Source organism: Salvelinus sp. IW2-2015, linkage group LG4q.2 (genome assembly GCF_002910315.2).
Source record: "Salvelinus sp. IW2-2015 linkage group LG4q.2, ASM291031v2, whole genome shotgun sequence".
Taxonomy (NCBI): Eukaryota; Metazoa; Chordata; class Actinopteri; order Salmoniformes; family Salmonidae; genus Salvelinus; species Salvelinus sp. IW2-2015.
In genome coordinates, this window is record NC_036843.1 from 10,800,107 (window position 1) to 10,820,581 (window position 20,475).

Genomic DNA, 20,475 nt, shown 5'->3' on the forward strand with positions numbered 1-20,475 from the left:
TTCTTGACACAAACCAGTGCGTCCGGCACCTACAACCATATCCCGTTCAAAGGCAATTAAAATATTTTGTCTTGATAGTTCACCCTCTGAATGGCACACATTCACATTCCGTCTCGCTTGTCTCAAAGCTTAAAAATCCTTCTTTATCCCGTCTCCTCCCCTTCATCTACACTGATTGAAGCGAATTTAACAAGTGACATCAATAAGGGATGAAAGCTTTCACCTGGTTAGTCTGTCAAAGAAAGAGCAGGTGTTCATAATGTTTTGTGAAACGGATACAGGATTTTTTTTTTTAACCTTAACTAGGCAAGTCAGTTAAGAACAAATTCTTATTTACAATGACGGCCTACCTGGGAACAGTGGGTTAACTGCCTTGTTCAGGGGCAGAATGACAGATTTTTACCTTGTCAGCTCGGGGATTCGATCCAGCAACCTTTCGGTAGCCTAGTGGTTAGAGCGTTGGCCTAGTAACCACTAGGCTACCTGCTGCCCCGGAAATGCTTGGAAAACCCCAAAATCATCTTCACACAGAAAGAAAGACGTGCAGGAATAACTGTGTTCAAGTTATAACAGAGCATAAAATATAACTTTATTCATTTACACTTTTACATTCCATTCACAGAGTCATTGGCGTACCATCAAACTGCAACGGCAGGACCAGTGTGTGTCACTTGCTTGCAAACGCCATGATCTGAGCCTGGAGAGAAAGAACATTAACTCACAAATCTAAACATCCATTTTGTCAATCCATCCATACCTATCCACAAATACATGAATCCAACAGCCACGTATAGCACTAGCAAGTTCTACAAAAAACGATGACTAGCATCTTTCCCATCTGTGTAAAAAGTGGCACTACAAACCTCTGTATACAAGATCTGTAAACTCTGAACATTTAATATGGAAAAATGTCAAGCATAACTTTGGGTCTCCAGAGAGAAATGCCTCTACAACCATTTACGGTTGCTTTGGTCTGAATCACTTAGTAGGGAATAAAGCCATTTCACATCAGCGGTCTGTAATAAAAGGGGTGTGAAAACACAAGTCAATACCGCCGTAACGCAGCCCCGGGGCCAGCACTGCATCCCACCCACACACTTTCTGTAACACTACATTTGGGGCTAAACTAAGCTGCCGTAGTAGTAAGTTGACAACCATGGAAATTATAGGCAGAGCTGAAGTAAAAAGACATGTAATCAGAAAAAAGGTCAGGATCGGGTGGGGTCATGAACGAAGCCAAAGTGGAGCTTACTTCTGACATGTGGCCAAACCTTGGGAATGGAAGAAGAGATGGCTTCTACTTGAACAAGTGTTGTGGGTTCACTTTGACAAGGGACATGACATTCGAGAAAGGTGGGGTTAAAGAGGAGACAGCATACTAACTTTCATGGCTGGCAGTGTATTGGTGGCCTGCAGACCGAAGGTGCGTAAGACAACCATGGGGGCAGCGTTAGTGGAGTACAGTCGTTTCATCAGGTCGATGGCAGCCATCATGGGCAGGTTGTGTCGCTGGCGCTCTGTCTCATATCCCAACAGGTGCTGCATGGCCCCTGCTCAACACAACACAGGCAGAGCAAAACACCAGGGGTTAACAAATCATGGAGAAAAGAGTTTCTGGACCTGTGTACATTGTTAATGTGTTTTCTGCATTGGAACTATTCAGAACAAATAAAATATTCACATAACAGGATTTCCATTTCTGTGAACTGTCCTTTCTGCCAAGAACTGTATGAAAAAAACATCAAATAAACTTTGGAAGAAATACTGTTCTTTTTATAATCAAGATCAACAGCAAGAGTCCCAGCCTGGGCTGTGGAAAAGAGCTTCTGAGAAACCACTGGCTACGGCTACTGTGTTTGGTGTCTGTTCAGGGTAGTCACTAACCCAGATCCTTCCCGTTAAAGGCCGCCTGGCTCAGGAGCTGAGTGAGGCAGGCCACATCCCCAAAGCCCAGGTTGGCTCCRTGGCCAGCTAGAGGGTGGACGCGGTGTGCTGCATCGCTGCAAAGAAAAATAAAGACCTCCGCCGTGTAAATCTAGTCACCACATCTACAGGGTAGGATCAAAGCAAGCATTCCCTTCAAATAGACAGAAATAATTGGATAGAGGCATTAACCCTTACTTTTTTTTGATGCAGTTGATAAGTATCTTTTTTATTTTATTTATATGATCCTGTTATACCTTCATAGAATAAGGGCATATGATCCTTACATTTACAAAATGCCAGGTCAAATATTAGTCACAATTTTCTAAAGCAAACCGATGTGAAGTTCAATAACGGCGTGTCCCCAGGGGTGAGTGGGGATTTACCCAATGAGTGCCACCCGGTGCCTGATGTACTCTGACGCATGGCCCATGCCCAGGGGGAACATGACCCGACTCTTTGGGCCAATCCCGGCCACGCTGGGGGGTAGCTGGCGTGCCGAGCCTGCAGAAGGCATGAGGACTGACAGGGCAGTGCGGAACAGAGAGCCAGCAGTCTCCACCAGCTCACTGTGGTTCTCATTACTCCACTGGCAGAAAGAGACGACACAGAGAGAGAGAGAGAGAGAGACAGAGAGGAAGAGACGGAGGGAAAGAGGAAGAGAGATAGCGAGAGGTAGAAACAGCAAATAGAGGAAGAGACAGAGAGGTACAGGAGAGATAGAGGGGCGTGGTAGACAGAGAGAAGAGAGAGGTAGAAACAGCAGGTAGAGGTAGAGACAGAGAGGTACAGGGGAGATAGAGGGGTGTGGTAGACAGAGAGAAGAGAGATGTTAAAGAAACAAACTAGAGCAGAAATGCAGAGTGAGTGTACTTTTCCTCACTAACAAAATGGTTTGGCAGCGTTACAGGACCCTTGCTAATTAAAAGAAGAGGCTGGTCAGGCCTGCTGTTGAATTAGCTTAGTTTAAAAAACATTCCATGCAGTAATGACCAACTGGCAGACCACAGGTTTAATTAGCAAACCAGGCCTGAAACCAAGCATGACAACCGTGGTGACCCCATCGGCAGGACCAGTAAAAATAGTAGGCTTGGGAAAGCGACTTTAGGCTGGCAAAACGTTGGTATTGTCTACATGTATGATGTAGAGTAGACAGAAAACAGTGACAAGTGCACCCATTGGCATTGACTAACCGGTTCATTGGTGCACTTGCAGCATGTTGGTAACAAGAGGATTTCCATTCATAAATGTACTATTCATAACGCATACAAATGTATCAGAAATCCATTTCTTTCTCTGCTGTATAAAGGCACCTGTTCCTCATCATTATTTGATTCGGTGGGGTCAGGCCGGGACTCACAAAGGCAGTGTTGATGGAGTCCACGAAGCTTTCCTCATCCAGCTGCAGTAGCTCCTCAGCATGGCGGTGGCTGGTCGACCACACCAGAGAGCTCTCTGTGTCCGACAACTACAGCCACAAGAGAGAAGGGGGAGTTGGTTAAAATTAAGGGACAGAAAAAAGCAAAGAGCTCAGCTGCACTTTGAACCTATGATACAAACTTACTGGTAACATTGCTATGGGGCCTGTTGGAAGGAACCTCTGCCAGGCAACATTGTTCTCTGTTGGCTATAGAAACACATGATAACAATTAGTATGGCCTCCATGTGTCTTGATGAAATAGACAGGTTGTAAGATGTATATCTCACCTCAGACAGATGCAGGACAGCCACAACAGCTGATTGGTCGTAATTCCACTTGACCGTGGGTATCCCCGCCTCCCGCCTTACCATCGAATTTGGCCCATCTGCTCCAATCTGCAAACCAGCCAATCACAGCGGTTACATCCTAGAGCATTATGGTCAAAGACAAAAAAACAAAAAAAACATTCATAAAATAAAAGAGTTACTACTCAGGATGGACTGACCAGTAGTTTGGTTTGAAGAGTCTGTCCGTTGGCCAGGATGACCTGAACCCAGGGGATGGCGTCAGCTACCTGGTGGGACTTGGGCCAGGTGTATTTCACCACCTTGGATTTGTACTGGACCCTCACCTGATCTGAGAGACCGAACACAGAGAAAAGAAATGGTCAAAAGCAGAGCCAAGGGGATTTTGGGTTCACCACAGAGAATCATTTTCTCTAAACAAGGAAGGGGCCAGTAAGTATTTTTCATCACAATTGGTCACACTAATCAAGACTTTGCTACTTGTTTCCTCCAAAAAGGAAAAAAAGAGAGTAAGGTTTGGCTGTAAGTGACTAAGGCAGTGGAGGATCTACAAACCACCTTGTAAAACACCACTGGTTTCCCTCTCTGGCAGGGACCAGCTGCCGAAGCTCACATTGACAATCTTCTTAATGGTCTTGGCTTGCCGCATAGCATTGATTAATAGTGTTTATCTACAAGCAGACCATGCCACACTTTCCGCATGCTGGGATTGCACCAAAACTCCCACTTTCTTTGAATTATCGGTAGTCGGTCATCCCGAACATGAAAGTATCTGGAATTACACTTGGCGTTGCCCACTTGGAGAGGTTCCCGTCCGCAGATTGACTACTGGTTCCTGAACACGAGCGACAAATATTGGCCTGCAGTGATTGGAGAGCAGAGTTACTACCAAACTAGTTAGCTTAGTGCACGCTTTTCATGTACTGCCTCAGAAGCAGAGAAACATCATGGCCAAAGGAAGAAAAAATTAAGTAGAGGACCAACATGATGCCTTTAAGGAAAACCTGCTGCCTGCAACCACACATCTGTTTAGTGCAAAATGTAGAAAAGCCCGTTTATAAATATGCTGTTTTACAGTCGGACGCAAGGCAGTGCTAAGGTTTCATTTCTGAACCTCCAAAAAGTCGTCCTAATTTCAACAACAATACAGCACAACACACCGTCAGCACTTTAGCATCCTTAATGGCGTGGGAGCACATGTCAATGTGAAATAGGTAATTGGACAACTGCACGTGCCTTTACATGGCACCCGGTCTATGAGTGCACTAACTGGCACACAGGAAATATGGAGCTTGATTGAAATAGCAGGAAAAACATGGATGCGTCCAAGAGCTGCACTGGTCTTTAAAAACAGACACTGGGGAAAATACAAATAAACAAAACACAGGGACAGGATGGAACAAATGTGGTGACATTACATGAGCTGCCAGACCCAGTGTTCATTAACAGGATGTCAATGAACTCAATATGTCTTCTAAGGAGAGTCACATCACTACTCGTGCATAGTGAGGGTTTCATGGGAAAATCAGCAATGCAACTGGACTGTGTGTGGCGCTGCTTTCTTACCAGAGAGATTCTCCAGCTGTTTCGTCAGGGCTGCCACAATGATGTCGTTCTCCACAATGTATGCCATCTCGTCCTGCAGGTTCTCCTTATCAAATGTAATCAGGGCATCTGAGCAGGCATCCCAAACCTAAATCAGAAATCAATTATCCCTGTGGTCAACAACTCTATCCTTAAATGCATCCCCATTCCCTATATTTAGCCGGCCAAAGAGCCACAGCCTAATTGAACTGAACACATCAAATTTGTTCAGCTGCAGCCAGAGCTTGGCAGGCACTACTTAAATGACCAAACTAAGATCTAGAAAGGTCAACAACACCCTTCTATGGTTGACTTAGGGAGCTTACTGATGCACGATGAAATGCCATTTGTGATGTGGATTTATGGCAATATTTGTGGCCCGACAGAACACATTTGTTAACATTAACGAGCGGGTAAATATTGGTTAATGTATCCCAAAAAAGTTGAGTGTCAAAATAGAACACATAATTGAGGCACATCATTTCTGAGATGGTAAATGACAAGACTTTTCATGTGACGCAGGGAAGTGGTTATGCTTATGTAGGACTCTCTCTCAGACCTTATCATTCAGAAGTAACACAGCTAAACTACTTTCCCCCCCAACATGCCATAAAGTAGTGGGTTTTACCCTACAGAAAACCACTAATGGTGGTGGGTTTGCAACTTGTGACAAGTGGTTGGCTGCTTGAAAGATTTAATGAAACCAAACCGCAAATTCCAAGGAGTTTTTATGTTGAAGAAAGATATACTTCTGTTGATAAGGAATGTGTTGCTATGTACTTATTGTCCTCTTTGCTAGGAGAAATCCCCAAATGGGAGCTTTAAAACCTGCTTATCTTTCCATCTTAACACCCAGACAGGAGAGAGACCATTGGAAATGGCCTACTAATATTCAGGTTCTTTTTCCTTCTTCAGCCAGTAGTTAACTATTTAGGATAGTGAATGAAGATTTTTTGGGGTTAACCTCAACGCACTACTCTATCCTTGTAATATGCATCTGCAAACAAACAAGCAAAAAAAGGAGCAGAGCAGTTAAGGTAAAATGGAAGAGGTATATCACTATAATCACCATATTATATTTTATGATGACATCCTTGGCCATGAGAGAAACCCTGTGTTTTTTTCTTTGGTATAAACTGACCACATCTTACAGAAGGGACTCAGCCTGCGCCCACAGCTGTAAAACACGGTCACTTTGCTACTGACATCCACACATCCTGTCATCTTCCATCTTCTGCCTCCTGCTTGTCACATTCATCTTTATAATTAGTACACACAGGGGATGAACGCCTAGTTGAAGATGCCAAATAGATATTTTTCCGATTAAATATAATCCTAATTAAATAATTACTCTGATTGTGGCCAGAGGGGAAAAAACAAACATTTCACTAAGCCAGGGAGTTTTGATCATCGTTTTAAATTGACCTCCTGTCCTTTGGGGGTTGAGGCACCCTGGCATTTGCATGGCCTCTGAGGATGTATAAATTGGGCAGAGGAATGAACAAAATGCGTGTTTTAAACCGCCATTGGGTTTGCGTTTTCTTTGTGAACAATTACATGCTCGAGAGAAATGGCATTGTAAAGTACATGATTGAGTAGAGGTTAAATGGCAGGGGAGATACAATTTTCCTAAAACTTTATAGCCAAACAAGTTACTGATGCATGGAGAATGAGAGTAAGTATATAGCAGTATAACTCTAACGACTTAAATGGGCTTCTCAATAAAAAATTACTTTAGGGCTTGGTGTTTCCAAGAACTGACCTGCATCTTCTGATAGGGCTTACATCTCATGTTCATAATGTGATCCCATGCGCCAACACCTGAAAAGGCACACACAACATTTTAATAGAATACAAGATCTATAAAATCTAGGGATGTTATGTATGAGGCATACAAGCCCCATAATTACTTGTTAGAGGAGTATGATTAAATGAGACAAGAACTCAAGTGGGCGATGTCAACAAAAATATAAATGCAACATGTGAAGTGTTGGTCCCATGTTTCATCAGCTGAAGTAAAAGATCCCTGAAATGTTCCATATGCAGAAAAGCTTATTTCTCTCAAAAGTTGAGCACAAATTTGTCTACATCCCTGTTCATGAGTATTTCTCCTTTGCCAAGATAATCCATCCACCTGACAGGTGTGGCATATCAAGAAGCTGATTAAACAGCATGATCATTACACAGGTGCATCTTGTGCTGGGGACAATAAAAGGCCACTATAAAAAGTGCCGTTTTGTCACTGAACACAATGCCACAGACATCTCAAGTTTTGAGGCAGCTTGCGATTGGCATGCTGACTGCAGGAATGTCCACCAGTGCTGTTGCCAGATAATTTAATGTTCATTTCTCTACCATAAGCCACCTCCAATGTCATTTTAGAATATTTGGCAGTACATCCAACCGGCCTCACAACTGCAGATCACATGTATGGCGTCGTGTGGGCAAGCTGTTTGCTGATGTCAACGGCGGTGGGGTATAGGCAGGCATAAGCTACGGGCAACGAACAGAATTGTATTTTATCGATGGCAATTTGAATGCACAGAGATACCGTGACAAGATCCTGAAGCCCATTGTCGTGCCATTCATCCGCCGCCATCACCTCATGTTTCAGCATGATAATGCACGGCCCCATGTCGCAAAGACCTGTATACAATTCCTGGAAGCTGTAAATGTCCAGGTTCTTCCATGGCCTGCAAACTCACCAGACATATCACCCATTGTTTTGGATGCTCTGGATCGACGTATACAACAGCGTGTTCCAGTTCCCGCCAATATCCAGCAGCTACGCACAGCCATTGAAGAGGAGTGGGACAACATTCCACAGGCCACAATCAACAGCCTGATCAACACTATGCAAGGGAGATGTGTCACGCTGCACGAAGCAAATGGTGGTCACACCAGATACTGACTGGTTCTGATCCACGCCCCTACCTTTAAAAATAAAAAGTATCTGTGACCAACAAATGCATATACATTACATGGCCAAAAGTATGTGCACACCCCTTCAAATTAGTGGATTCTGCTATTTTAGCCACACCTGTTGCTGACAGATATATAAATTGAGCTTCCCCGGTCAACTGTTAGTGCTGTTATTGTGAAGTGGAAACGTCTAGGATCAACAATGGCTCAGCCGAGAAGTGGTAGGCCACACAAGCTCACAGAACGGGACCCACCGAGTGCTGAAGCGTGTAAAAAGAATCTGTCCTCGGTTGCCAAACTCACTACCGAGTTCCAAACAGCACAAGAACTGTTCCTCGGGAGCTTCATGAAATGGGTTTCCATGGCAGAGCAGCCGCACACAAGTCTAAGATCACCATGTGCAATGCCAAGCATTGTTGGAGTGGTGTAAAGCTCGCCACCATTGGACTACGGAGCAGTGAAAACGTGTTCTCTGGAGTGATGAATCACGCTTCATCTAGGAGTCCGACGGACAAATCTGGGATTGGCGGATGCCAGGAGAACGCTACCAGCCCCAATGCATAGTGCCAACTGTAAAGTTTGGTGGTGGAGGAATAATTGTCTGGGGCTGTTTTTCATGGTTCGGACTAGTCTCTTTAGTTCCAGTGAAGGGAAATCTAATGCAACAGCATACAATTACATTCTAGACAATTCTGTTCTACCAACTTTGTGGAAGGCCCTTTCCTGTTTCAGCATGACAATGCCCCCGTGCACAAAGCGAGGTCCATACATAAATGGTTTGTCAAGATTGGTATGGAAGAACTTGACTGGCCTGCAGTGCCCTGACCCCCACCCCATCGAACACCTTTGGGATGAATTGGAACGCAGACTGCGAGCTAGGCCTAATCGCCCAACATCAGTGTTGCTGAATGGAAGCAAGTCCCCGCAGCAACGTTTCAACATCTAGTGGAAAGCCTTCCCAGAAGAGTGGGGGATGTTATAGCAGCAAAGGGGGGACCAACTCCATATTAATGCCCATGATTTTGGAATGAGATGTTTGACCAGCAGCTGACCACATACTTTTGACCATGTAGTGTATGTATTCCCAGTTATGTGAAATCCATAGATTAGGGCCTAATGAATTTATTTAAATTGACTGATTTCCTTATATGAACTGTAACTCAGTAAAATCTTGGAAATGGTTGCATGTTGCGTTTACATTTTTGTTCAGTATACATCCAAGTCAATTTAACTGGGCTTGACATGGCCATGGGTATCCAAATCACTTCCTTCACTTCCTTACTGACATGCAGTACATCATCAGGGTGTCAATTAAAACCCAAGGAGACATGAATAATAGTTGAGAGGATCCCATCAATGATTGATGTAGACTAGAGTCCAGATATGATCCCTGCTAAGCATGTGTGACTAGACAAGCTGGGCCTGATCACTAACCTACTTCCTGACAACCTTTTAATGCTGAGCCACACCACAAATAGGCTTAATCAGACAGGAAGCTGGCCACTTAAACATGAGCTATTTTGTCATTGGACAAGATGTACTGTTTGTTCTTTTTAAATGGATAAACCAATAAACCAACCCTGACAAATAATAGACAACTACCAAACTATCTACACACAACTCTTCACCCCTACTGTACTTTATGAAGCTCATACTATTGCAGCCATGTCTATCTGTATGCAGAGAGGTTCCCTACATTTTTCTGATGCCATTGGCTGCCAATGGAAAACAGAGCTTCTAATGCCATTAGAGAGATTACTTTCTCAGGGAACGTGATAATAGTGTTTCGTAATATGGTTGTGTACCACTGAGGAGGGTGGCAGAGCCCGGGCTGATGGAGCTGACTCTTGTACTGTAGGCGTCTGGGACCTTGTCCATCACTTTCTTGTTGCCTGCCTCAAGCAAAAGAATCTTCTTCCCCTCCAAGTTTGGATCCAAGCCTGTCAACAATAATGAGGATGCATGAAATTGATTGATGCTCCGTCCAAAATGATAAACAGACAGATTAAAAGTTGTGGTGGGAGTAGCATTGATATAGCCTACATTTTGGCATCACTAGTGGTGCCATGAGAACAAGAAATGAAAGTTCCTCTGCATGTTTGTCTTAATTATACCTTACTTGTTTAGCAACACAGAACTAAGGCAAATGCTGTATGGTGTAAATCAGCAGCAAAGCCACAACTGCAATTTAGTTGTGAGAATGAAGTCTGAGAATTTGCATCCAGGAGCGGAATTACGGCTCCTCCTCCTTTAGATGGGGGCAAATAGGGGCAGAGGGGTTGTTTGACTGGGCAGCATCAGGAGATCACCTTGACTCACCTAAAGAACAAGCCATAGCGGTCCCAACCATCCCTCCTCCAGATATAATGACATCATAGAGCTCATTTTCATGTTCCCCATGTTCTGCTGCGCACGTGAGTCCTCTGCAAATGATTCTTGTTTCTGAAAAACGGTTCAGAGCAACACACCGCCGCCCGATTCCTTTGAAAGATAGTGCCGTTTTAGTGAGACTATGCATCTTTAAAACAACGTAACGACGTGGTACTCGTCTAACCCTTAAACAACTCAAACTGTATTGTTTAGAATCAGAACTAAATGTTTCCCCTTGAATATGTCCTACTAATCGCAGCTGTGTCCATTCTATAATGCAGCCATGTTGTATATTTTGACATACGTAAGAGGCAAGTACTTCCTGTAGTGCTCAACCAATCAGAAAAAGGAACCGCACTAGTTTCACTTCACAAGTTGTCCGCACTTTGGTGCTATTGATATTTAAACATAATTCCGTTTTATTCAGGAGGACAATGTAGAAGGGATAGTTAAGGCGCTTCTTGAATAAAAAAATGTGTTACAAATGTGTCAACATGATAGTGCCCAATCGAGATCACTGAGGTATAGATCGAGATACCGCAAGCGTTTTACTTGTCAGCCATCAGAAACATTAGAGAGTTCCAGGGGGTGGAGTCAAATATCTTAGCTTTGACAACAAGTAGCGAACATCATCCATTGATTCGAAGTTATTACTTTGTAACAATCAATATATGATGTCGATACATGACGTCTTTGTTGTGAAGCAGAGAAGCAAGAGGATGGACAACAATGGCAATAATAATAATCCTGAATAAGTATGCTGTAGTTTTAAAGTGCACGAGCATCAGGTTATATTTTCTATTTTGCAATATTCCAAATTGTCATCTCAATATGTATTGTAGTTATGCATTGTGTAACAATACACATTTTTGCCCCTAAAACAGTTTAGCATGTAGCCTACTATGTTAACATAGACATATAAATAGACTTCTCTGGCAATGTTTTGGAGGCAATTTGGTTGCTAGGGCAACCTTGCGGAGGTCACATCATGTGCTGCTGAGTTTTGCATACTTTTCACATTTATTAATGATCATTAATTGATCAAATGTGGGACACAGTTCTATGGAAATAAATGTCTGATCTAAACAAGGGTTTATTCACTGTGGGAGGTGTTTTTGATTAGGTGTTTTTGATATAATTCAAAATATCTTCCCCTTTTTCCTTCTTTCCATAGCTGTTTGGTGAATTTGGGTTCAGGAGGACACACTGCTGCTAGGATGCAAGAGCAGAGAACATGGCTGACCTGCAGGCTTTCTGGAGGATGCCTGAGTTCAGGGCTGCTGCCTGCACCAACTACAGAGATGAAGGAGGCCTACAAAGCAGCAGCTGCAGGAGACAGAAGGAACAGAGAGGGCTGAGAAAAGGATCCAGCAGAACTCTATGCTGTCAGCAGGCTTCGACAGGAAGTCTAGTGCTGACAGACAACTGGACCTGTTTTTCAGCTCTCAGGCAGGTATGTCAAGTCACCAATGATGCAAATATTATACAATATATTTGTTTTATAGAGTCTCAATATCCTATTGTTCTATGTTAATAAAACAATCTCAAATGTAGGGGACCGAGGAAATCCAGTTCCCTGTCTGAACTGGTGTCAGGTAGGTAGGTCTACTGCAGGAAATCCACACAGCTTCAGACAGTCAGGGAGGTTTGTCACATCCTTGCAGCCTGGGCTTCTGACACAACTGTTTCACACAGAGGACACAGCACTTTCAGACCAAGGACCAACAGAAACGAGCAGCTCAACACTAAGCAAAGAGGAGAAGAAGGAGGCGGAATGTCAGAGAAGTTTCGTGCTGTTCCTGTGCCTGGCCATGTGTTTTTGCCCCTCTATGATGGATGACGCAGGTGCGGCAGAGAGAGAGGAAGGAAGGCCATGAACAGAGGAGGGACTTCCTGCTCTCCATGCAGAAACCCTTCAGCTTCCTGGAGAGAGATGAGAAGAAGAGAGAGAAGCTGATGCAAATGATAAGCACGGTGGCACAGTCTCAAAAAGCACCAATGTCAGGAAACCAATACCGAGAAGCAATCAAAGACCATGCTGTCTCTGAGCATTTAAAAGGTGTGTTGCCTAAATAATATATCTCCAGAGATCTTGTTAGGTGCAGTAAATTGTTATTATAAAAGTATTATAATCTTCCCTAAATCTTAAGTTTTCTCACTAAATTCTGTATGCTCTGTAGAGGAGGAGCTGCGCAGGACGGTACGCATCCAGCTGAGGCCCAGGAGACTTTGAGGAAGTCCACAGCACCTATAGAGACCAAATCATACTGAGAACCGGAGCCTGCACCCCCAACGGACTAAGAAGGAGGTTCTGGCCTTCTGGATCAGAAGCCTACCTTCCAGCCAAAGACCAACTCCAGGTCCCTGATTTTGACAGCTGCACAAGGCCTTTCAGAGGATCACTGAAGAGGGCAGAGAGGAAATGTTACCAAGTGTCAGCCCTTCCACCTGCGGACGTCAACTCTGCTTCAAGACCAAGCAGAAAGAGCTCTGAAAAAGAACAGGTGAGCTTACTGTAGAACTCTGCAAATAGAACTTGAAATTAAATGTCTCTTTGTATCTTTGGAAACGTTTTGTTTCCTTGTATTATTTTTGTCCTCAGAACCCATAGTCAGTGCCGTTTTGAAGAAGCAATTCCTTTGGAGCTTAACATCACTGTCCACAGATACGCTTCCCACCTACATCACAGATGCAGCAAGGAAACGCTGTATGCCATTAGGTAAAAGGGAACTGTGAACTTCATTCTGGTGTGTCTGTCTCAATAGTAGATACAGGACATAGTCATACTCATCTCTGTCCTGTCCTCTCCCTGGTCCATCAGAAAGTCTGTGGAGCAGAAAGAGAGCAAGGAGCAGGAGGTGTAGAGTGGATGCGGAGACATAGGAGAGGTCTCAGTGCCATGGAAGAAGCACGTTGGCTGTCCGCGCCAAGGTCATGGACCCTCATAGCAGCCTGAAAGAGGTGTATCATGAGAAGCTGAAACAGCACCGGTGAGTACTGGGAAATTCCTCAGATGAAAACAGAAAAGAACAGACTGATTAAAGAGTTGTTAATCTGTACTTAATGTTTATGTGGCTCTGTACATGTAGGGAGGCCGACCAACAAAGGACGAGAGAGTATAAGAAGGAGCTACAGGATATGAAGGCCAGAGTAACTGTCCGTCCTTACCTGTTTGAACAGGTGTCCCAGGTAAACTATGGGCTTGCATTGACCTGGAAACTCATTTTCTGGAATTGCAAACACTTGAGAAGAGCCTTTAAGCGGTCAATTGTTGTATTATTTACTGTTGTGCACCTTGTCTATTCCCTGGCCTTTGATGGAATTGCTCTAGAAAAACGCCAAGGTTGACGCGGAGCGTATATACAGAGACAAGCTGAGGGAAGCTGGTTTGAATGAGCAGTTTGTCAAAACAAAGGGAGAAGAGTTTGGAACGGCACCAGTCTTCATATTGGATGACAATGACGATGTTGATGACCAAAGTGTTGAGAGTGACATGGAGAAAAGGTACCTACAATGACAACAAGTGTGTGTCGCAGTGTCTTCCAACTAACAATTAGTTTTAGTCATACAATATCTAATGCCAATAGGAATACCACTGCAGCTGGAAATCCACGGACGCCATGTGGTATAGTTCTATATACAATGTTGCATTACATAATACTGTGAGACTGTTGTAAAGTCTTTAGTGAAGAGAAGACAAAATACTGCAGTCAAGCAAAACTTTGATGCAGTTACAATATAGACATTTTCTAACCGACATGTCTGATTTAGGGATGGAAACGTAGACGTCGGGGAGAAAATTGAAGAGGTAGAGGAAGAGAGCATGAAAACCAGAGTGGAATAAATGCATTGATCAAAAAGGTAGACCCGGCATGTAATGGAACTTCATATAGCTATTCTGCTTCAAAGAGCACTATGTTCTAAAATAATTGTAGTGTAGTTTAACTATGTTGACCCAGTCTTGGACTGTCTGACATGTTTTCTTATGATTTATGCTATTTCTAAAATGGGGACATCTGGCCTCTGGAGCTGTTAAATTTATATTAAATGGAGCAAATGTGAGAAAATGAATAAAGGTTTATGGAACTGTATATGTTTATAAGTAATTTAGAATGTTATATGTTGACATTTTACAATGGTAGGGGATTATGGCATATTAAATGTTTGGCGGCATAATATTTAAACCTTATTAAAACTGAATATCAAAGGCTTATTTGGTTTTATGAAATTAATTTAACATGGCATTATAGAGAACTACTTGGTAACCAGAAAAAAAGTGTTTGAAAACAAAAATAGGCCTACAATGCTATGGATTCTGACTGGTCCTGGTGTAGTTAATATATCATCCCTCACTTTGAAATCAGAGTGCTGACAGTGGTCTCAGTGACATTGCAGTACAGTAGTACATATTCAATCTGTCATGCTGTCTAGTTGTATTCGTCAAATTCTGTTTGAGCAAGCCCATAAATATTTTGGCAATGGACAGGTCCTACAGTGGCTTGCTAAAGTATTCACCCGCCCTTGGCATTTTTCCTATTTTGTTGCCTTTCAACCTGGAATTAAAATAGATTTTGGGGGGGTTGTATCATTTGAATTACACAACATGCCTACCACTTTGAAGATGCAAAATATTTTTTATTGTGAAACAAACAAGAAATAAGACAAACTGAAAACTTGAGCGTGCATAACTATTCACCCCCCCCCCCAAAAAGTCAATACTTTGTGAGCCACCTTTTGCAGAAATTACAGCTGCAAGTCTCTTGGGGTATGTCTCTATACGCTTGGCATATCTAGCCACTGGGATTTTTGCCCGTTCTTCAAGGCAAAACTGCTCCAGCTCCTTCAAGTTGGATGGGTTCCGCTGGTGTACAGCAATCTTTAAGTCATACCACAGATTCTCAAATGGATTGAGGTCTGGGCTTTGACTAGGCCATTCCAAGACATTTAAATTTCCCCTTAATCCACTCGAGTGTTGCTTTAGCAGTATGCTTAGGGTCATTGTCCTGCTGGAAGGTGAACCTCCATCCCAGTCTCAAATCTCTGGAAGACTGAAAGAGGTTTCCCTCAAGAATTTCCCTGTATTTAGCACCATCCATCATTCCTTCAATTCTGACCAGTTTCCCAGTCCATGCTGATGAAAAACATCCCCACAGCATGATGCTGGATGGTGTTCTCGGGGTGATGAGAGGGGTTGGGTTTGAGCCAGACATAGCGTTTCCCTTGATGGCCCCAAAACATTTTTTAGTCTCATCTGACCAGAGTACCTTCTTCCATATGTTTGGGGAGTCTCCCACATGCCTTTTGGCAAACACCAAAAGCAATGGCGTTTTTCTGGCCACTCTTCCGTAAAGCCCAACTCCGTGGAGCGTACAGCTTAAAGTGGTCCTATGGACAGATACTCCAATCTCTGCTGTGGAGCTTTGCAGCTCCTTCAGGGTTATCTTTGGTCTCTTTGTTGCCGCTCTGATTAATGCCCTCCTTGCCTGGTCCGTGAGTTTTGGTGGGCGGCCCTCTCTTGGCAGGTTTGTTGTGGTGCCATATTCTTTCCAGTTTTTAATAATGGATTTAATGGTGCTTTGTGGGATATTCAAAGTTTCTGATATATTTTTATAACCCAACCCTGATCTGTACTTCTCCACAACTTTGTCCTTGACCTGTTTGGAGAGCACCTTGGTCTTCATGGTGCCGCTTGCTTGGTGGTGTTGCAGACTCTGGGGCCTTTCAGAACAGGTGTATATATACTGAGATCATGTGACTGATCATGTGACACATAGATTGCACACAGGTGGACTTTATTTAACTAATTATGTGACTTATGAAGGTAATTGGTTGCACCAGATCTTATTTAGGGGCTTCATAGCAAAGGGGGTGAATACATATGCACAAACAACTTTTCAGGAATTATTTTTAACTCATTTTTTGAAACAAGTAATTTTTTTCATTTCACTTCACCAATTTGGACTATTTTGTGTATGTCCATTACATGAAATCCCCCAAAAATCGATTTAAATTACAGGTTGTAATGCAACAAAATAGGAAAAACGGCAAGGGGGATGAATACTTTTGCAAGGCACTGTATAAGGACAGGAATCATCTGAAATTGTACTTTCTCGGATGCTTTGGTTAAAGTATCTGGCTATTTCAGAAACTACAGTGCCAGTTAAGTAAATAGGCCTAGCCAGTCATCTGCCATCACAAAGGGCATGTCAGTGCACTGCTCTCTGCCCAGTCCCACATCAAATGGGGTTTTGTACTGGTCTCCACTGTGAGCTGAAGCAGCTTACTGCAAAGAATTGATGGGATTTTGCTAACCAGATGGAAACATCTGAATATGTACATAACTGGATATCATTTTGGAGTTGGCTGCTGAAAAACACTCAAAGAAGCTGACAGCAGCCATTATTATAGCGGATCCCTGCACACTGTAGCTGGCAGCAGAACATCATTCCAGAGCCATACCTTGCTGTCTCCATGGAGACCAGCTCAGATGGTCATTTGGGGGGTACCATCAGAGACACATGATGTGTTTAAGTCCCCGCTCAAAATGTTTGGATGAGTTCAGATGAAGACGGGAGTATGGGAGTCATTGACAGCTTATGGTCTTTCCCCTAACTGAGCTCACTCTACAGTGGACCAACAATAAAAGCCAAACAATCAAACCAGCTGTGGGGTTCACATCGGTAGGAGACTCTTGAATGATAGATGCAGTCACCTCCATGAGAGCTCAAAAATCACATGTCAGAGGTTCAAGGGCTCCAGTGAGGTTGTCATGGAAACCATGTTTTCCCTCCTTACACCATCCAGTGGTCCAGCAGGAGACTGCTGTGCACCATCTATGGCATTCCACACAGCAGTTACTATACATACAAAGAATGCCATGGCTAACAGCATAAGATCATAAGAAATGCAACACTATCACCCCTCTGACCCAGAGAATAGTAGAGAAATGCTGTTCAATAGCATGCTTACTTTAAATGTGGTGGCAAAAACCTACAGTATCAGTCAAAAGTTTGGACACACCTACTCATTCAAGGGTTTTTCTATATGTTTACTATTTTCTACATGGTAGAATAACAGTGAAGACATCAAAACTATGAAATAACACATATGGAATCATGTAGTAACCAAAAAAGTATTAAACATATCAAAGTACCCAACCTTCGCCTTGATGACAGCTTTGCACACTCTTGGCATTCTCTCAACCAACTTCATGAGGAATGCTTTTTCAACAGTCTTGAAGGAGTTCCCACATATGCTGAGCACTTGTTGGCTGCTTTTCCTTCACTTTGCGGTCCAACTCATCCCAAACCATCTCAATTGGGTTGAGGTATGGTGATTGTGGAGGTCAGGTCATCTGATGCAGCACTCCATCACTCTCCTTGGTCAAATACCCCTTACACAGCCTGGAGGTGTGTTGGGTCATTGTTCTGTTGAAAAACAAATGATAGTTCCACTAAGCGCAAACCAGATGGGATGGCGTATCGCTGCAGAATACTGTGGTAGCCATGCTGGTTAAGTGTTAAATTCGAATAAATCACGACAGTGTCACCAGCAAAGCACCATCACACCTTCTCCTCCATGCTTCATGGTAGGAGCCACACATGCGGAGATCATCCGTTCGCCTACTCTGCGTCTCACAAAGACACGGCGGTTGGAATCAAAAATCTCAAATTTGGACTCATCAGACCAAAGGACAGATTTCCACCGGTATAATGTCCATTGCTCGTGTTTCTTGGCCCAAGCAAGTCTCTTCTTATTGGTGTCCTATAATAGTGATTTCTTTGCAGCAATTCGACCACGAAGGCCTGATTCACTCAGTCTCCTCTGAACAGTTGATGTTGAAATGTGTCTGTTACTTGAACTCTGTGAAGCATTTATTTGGGCTGCAATTTCTGAGGCTGGTAACTCTAATGAACTTATGCTCTGCAGCAGAGGTACCTCTGAGTTTTCCTTCCTGTGGAGGTCCTCGTGAGAGCCAGTTTCATCCTAACGCTTGATGGTTTTTGCGACTGCATATTCAAAGTTCTTTACATTTTCTGGATTGACTGACCTTCATGTCTTAAAGTAATGATGGACTGTCATTTCTCTTATTTGAGCTATTCTTGCCATAATATGGACTTGGTCTTTTACCAAATAGGGCAAATAGGGCTTCTGTATACCACCCCAACCTTGTCACAACACAACTGATTGGCTCAAACGCATTAAGGAAAGACATTCCACAAATTAACAAGGCATACCTGTTAATTGAAATGCATTCCAAGTGACTACCTCATGAAGCTGGTTGAGAGAATGCCAAGAGTGTGCAAAGCTGTCATCAAGGCAAAGGGTGGCGACTTTGAACAATCTCAAATATAAATGATAAACTGGGTGGTTCGAGCCCTGAATGCCGATTGCCTGATAGCCATGGTATATCAGACTGTATGACAAAACAGTTATTATTACTGCTCTAATTACGTTGGTAACCAGTTTATAATAGCAATAAGGCACCTCGGGGGTTGTTGGTATATGGCCAATATTCCACGGCTAGTGGCTGTGTCCAGGTACTCCGTGATGCGTGTGCCTAAGAACAGCCCTTAGCCATGGTAAATTGGCCATATACCACATCCCCTTGTGCCTTATTTCTTAAATATAACACTTTTTTGGTTACTACATGATTCCATATGTGTTATTTCATAGTGTTGATGTCTTCACCATTTTTTTACAATGTAGAAAATAGTAAAAATAAAGAAAATCCCTTGAATGAGTAGGTGTCCAAACTTTTGACTGGTACTGTATGTAATGAAAAATTTGATCAAGCATTTAAATGATGCAAGTAATAACATGGTTGAGAAAAACATCTCTTATGTGGGGTAATGACATCCTCTAAATTTGGCCATCAGACTTGGTTATCTGGTGTCTGAGAATACGCCTCTCCAAGCAGTTAAACAATTACCATGTACCATTTTACAAAAGTGGAGCCCTCAGGTCTGTTATTACTTCAGCTACAATATTAACATTCCCACACATTGCATTATGAAATTGCTTCAAGTGCTCCAAATCAAGTGTCTCTGGCCTCATGCATGGCGACACATCTTCTCATAGAGTTGATCAGGCTGTTGATTGTGGCCTGTGGAATGTTGTCCCACTCCTCTTCAATGGCTTTGCGAAGTTGCTGGATATTGGTGGGAACTGGAACATGCTGTCATACAGGTCGATCCAGAACATCCCAAACATGCTCAATGGGTGACATGTATGGTAAGTATGCAATCCATGTAGATCCTGGACATTTTCAGCTTCCAGGAATTGTGTACAGATCCTTGCGACATGAGGCTTTGCATTATCATGCTGAAACATGAGGTGGGCCTCAGGATCTCGTCACGTTATTTCTGTGCATTCAAATTGCCATTAATAAAATGCAATTGTTTTCGTTGTCCGTAGCTTATGCCTGCCCATACCATAACCCTACTGCCACCTAGGGGCACTCTGTTCACAACGTTGACATCAGCAAACCGCTCACCCACACAACGCAATACACGTGACCCTGCAGTCAGCATGCCAATTGCACGCTCCCTCAAAACTTGTGACATTGTGTTGTGTGGCAAAATTGCACATTTTAGAGTGGCCTTTTATTGTCCCCAGCACATGGTGCACCTGGGTAATGATCATGCTTTTTAATCAGCCTCTTGATATGCCACACCTGTAAGGTAGATGTTTATCTTGGCAAAGGTGAAATGCTCACTAACAGGGATGTAAACACATTTCTTGTGTGTGTGGAACATTTCTGGGGTCTTTTATTTCAGCTCATGAAACATGGGACCAACACTTTACATGTTGTTTGTATTTTTGTTCAGTGTATCTGGAGGGAGGTTGATGTTTTTGACAGCCCTTGGTTCACCTGTAGGAGGAGCTATAGCTCGTCACATCCTCAAAGGAGAGAAAGAGAGCGATCCCTCTTTTCCTTCTTCAGTGGTG

General features: G+C 43.2%; 2 protein-coding genes across 2 annotated transcripts; one reads left to right on the plus strand and one right to left on the minus strand.

The window, feature by feature from the left end:
• Positions 1-558: 558 nt before the first annotated feature.
• On the minus strand, positions 559-10,844 carry coq6 (coenzyme Q6 monooxygenase). The gene is made up of 12 exons (XM_023986638.2): positions 10,474-10,844; positions 9,960-10,094; positions 6,995-7,053; positions 5,215-5,341; positions 3,849-3,979; positions 3,631-3,738; positions 3,488-3,550; positions 3,284-3,391; positions 2,310-2,512; positions 1,885-2,000; positions 1,384-1,550; positions 559-697 (listed from the first exon to the last, which is right to left on the minus strand). Exons 1-12 carry the CDS (start codon positions 10,670-10,672, stop codon positions 668-670), a joined length of 1,446 nt encoding a protein of 481 aa, XP_023842406.1. The 5' UTR covers positions 10,673-10,844; the 3' UTR covers positions 559-667.
• Positions 10,845-11,741: 897 nt separating this feature from the next.
• On the plus strand, positions 11,742-14,735 carry fam161b (FAM161 centrosomal protein B). Its single transcript, XM_023986250.3, is given in 18 exon segments — positions 11,742-11,840; positions 11,842-11,981; positions 12,079-12,154; positions 12,156-12,303; positions 12,306-12,356; positions 12,359-12,583; positions 12,705-12,734; positions 12,737-12,880; positions 12,883-12,943; positions 12,945-12,985; positions 12,988-13,032; positions 13,136-13,235; positions 13,337-13,380; positions 13,383-13,426; positions 13,429-13,514; positions 13,614-13,713; positions 13,856-14,028; positions 14,296-14,735. Coding segments are annotated over 18 exon segments (1,680 nt in total). The 3' UTR covers positions 14,369-14,735.
• Positions 14,736-20,475: the final 5,740 nt, after the last annotated feature.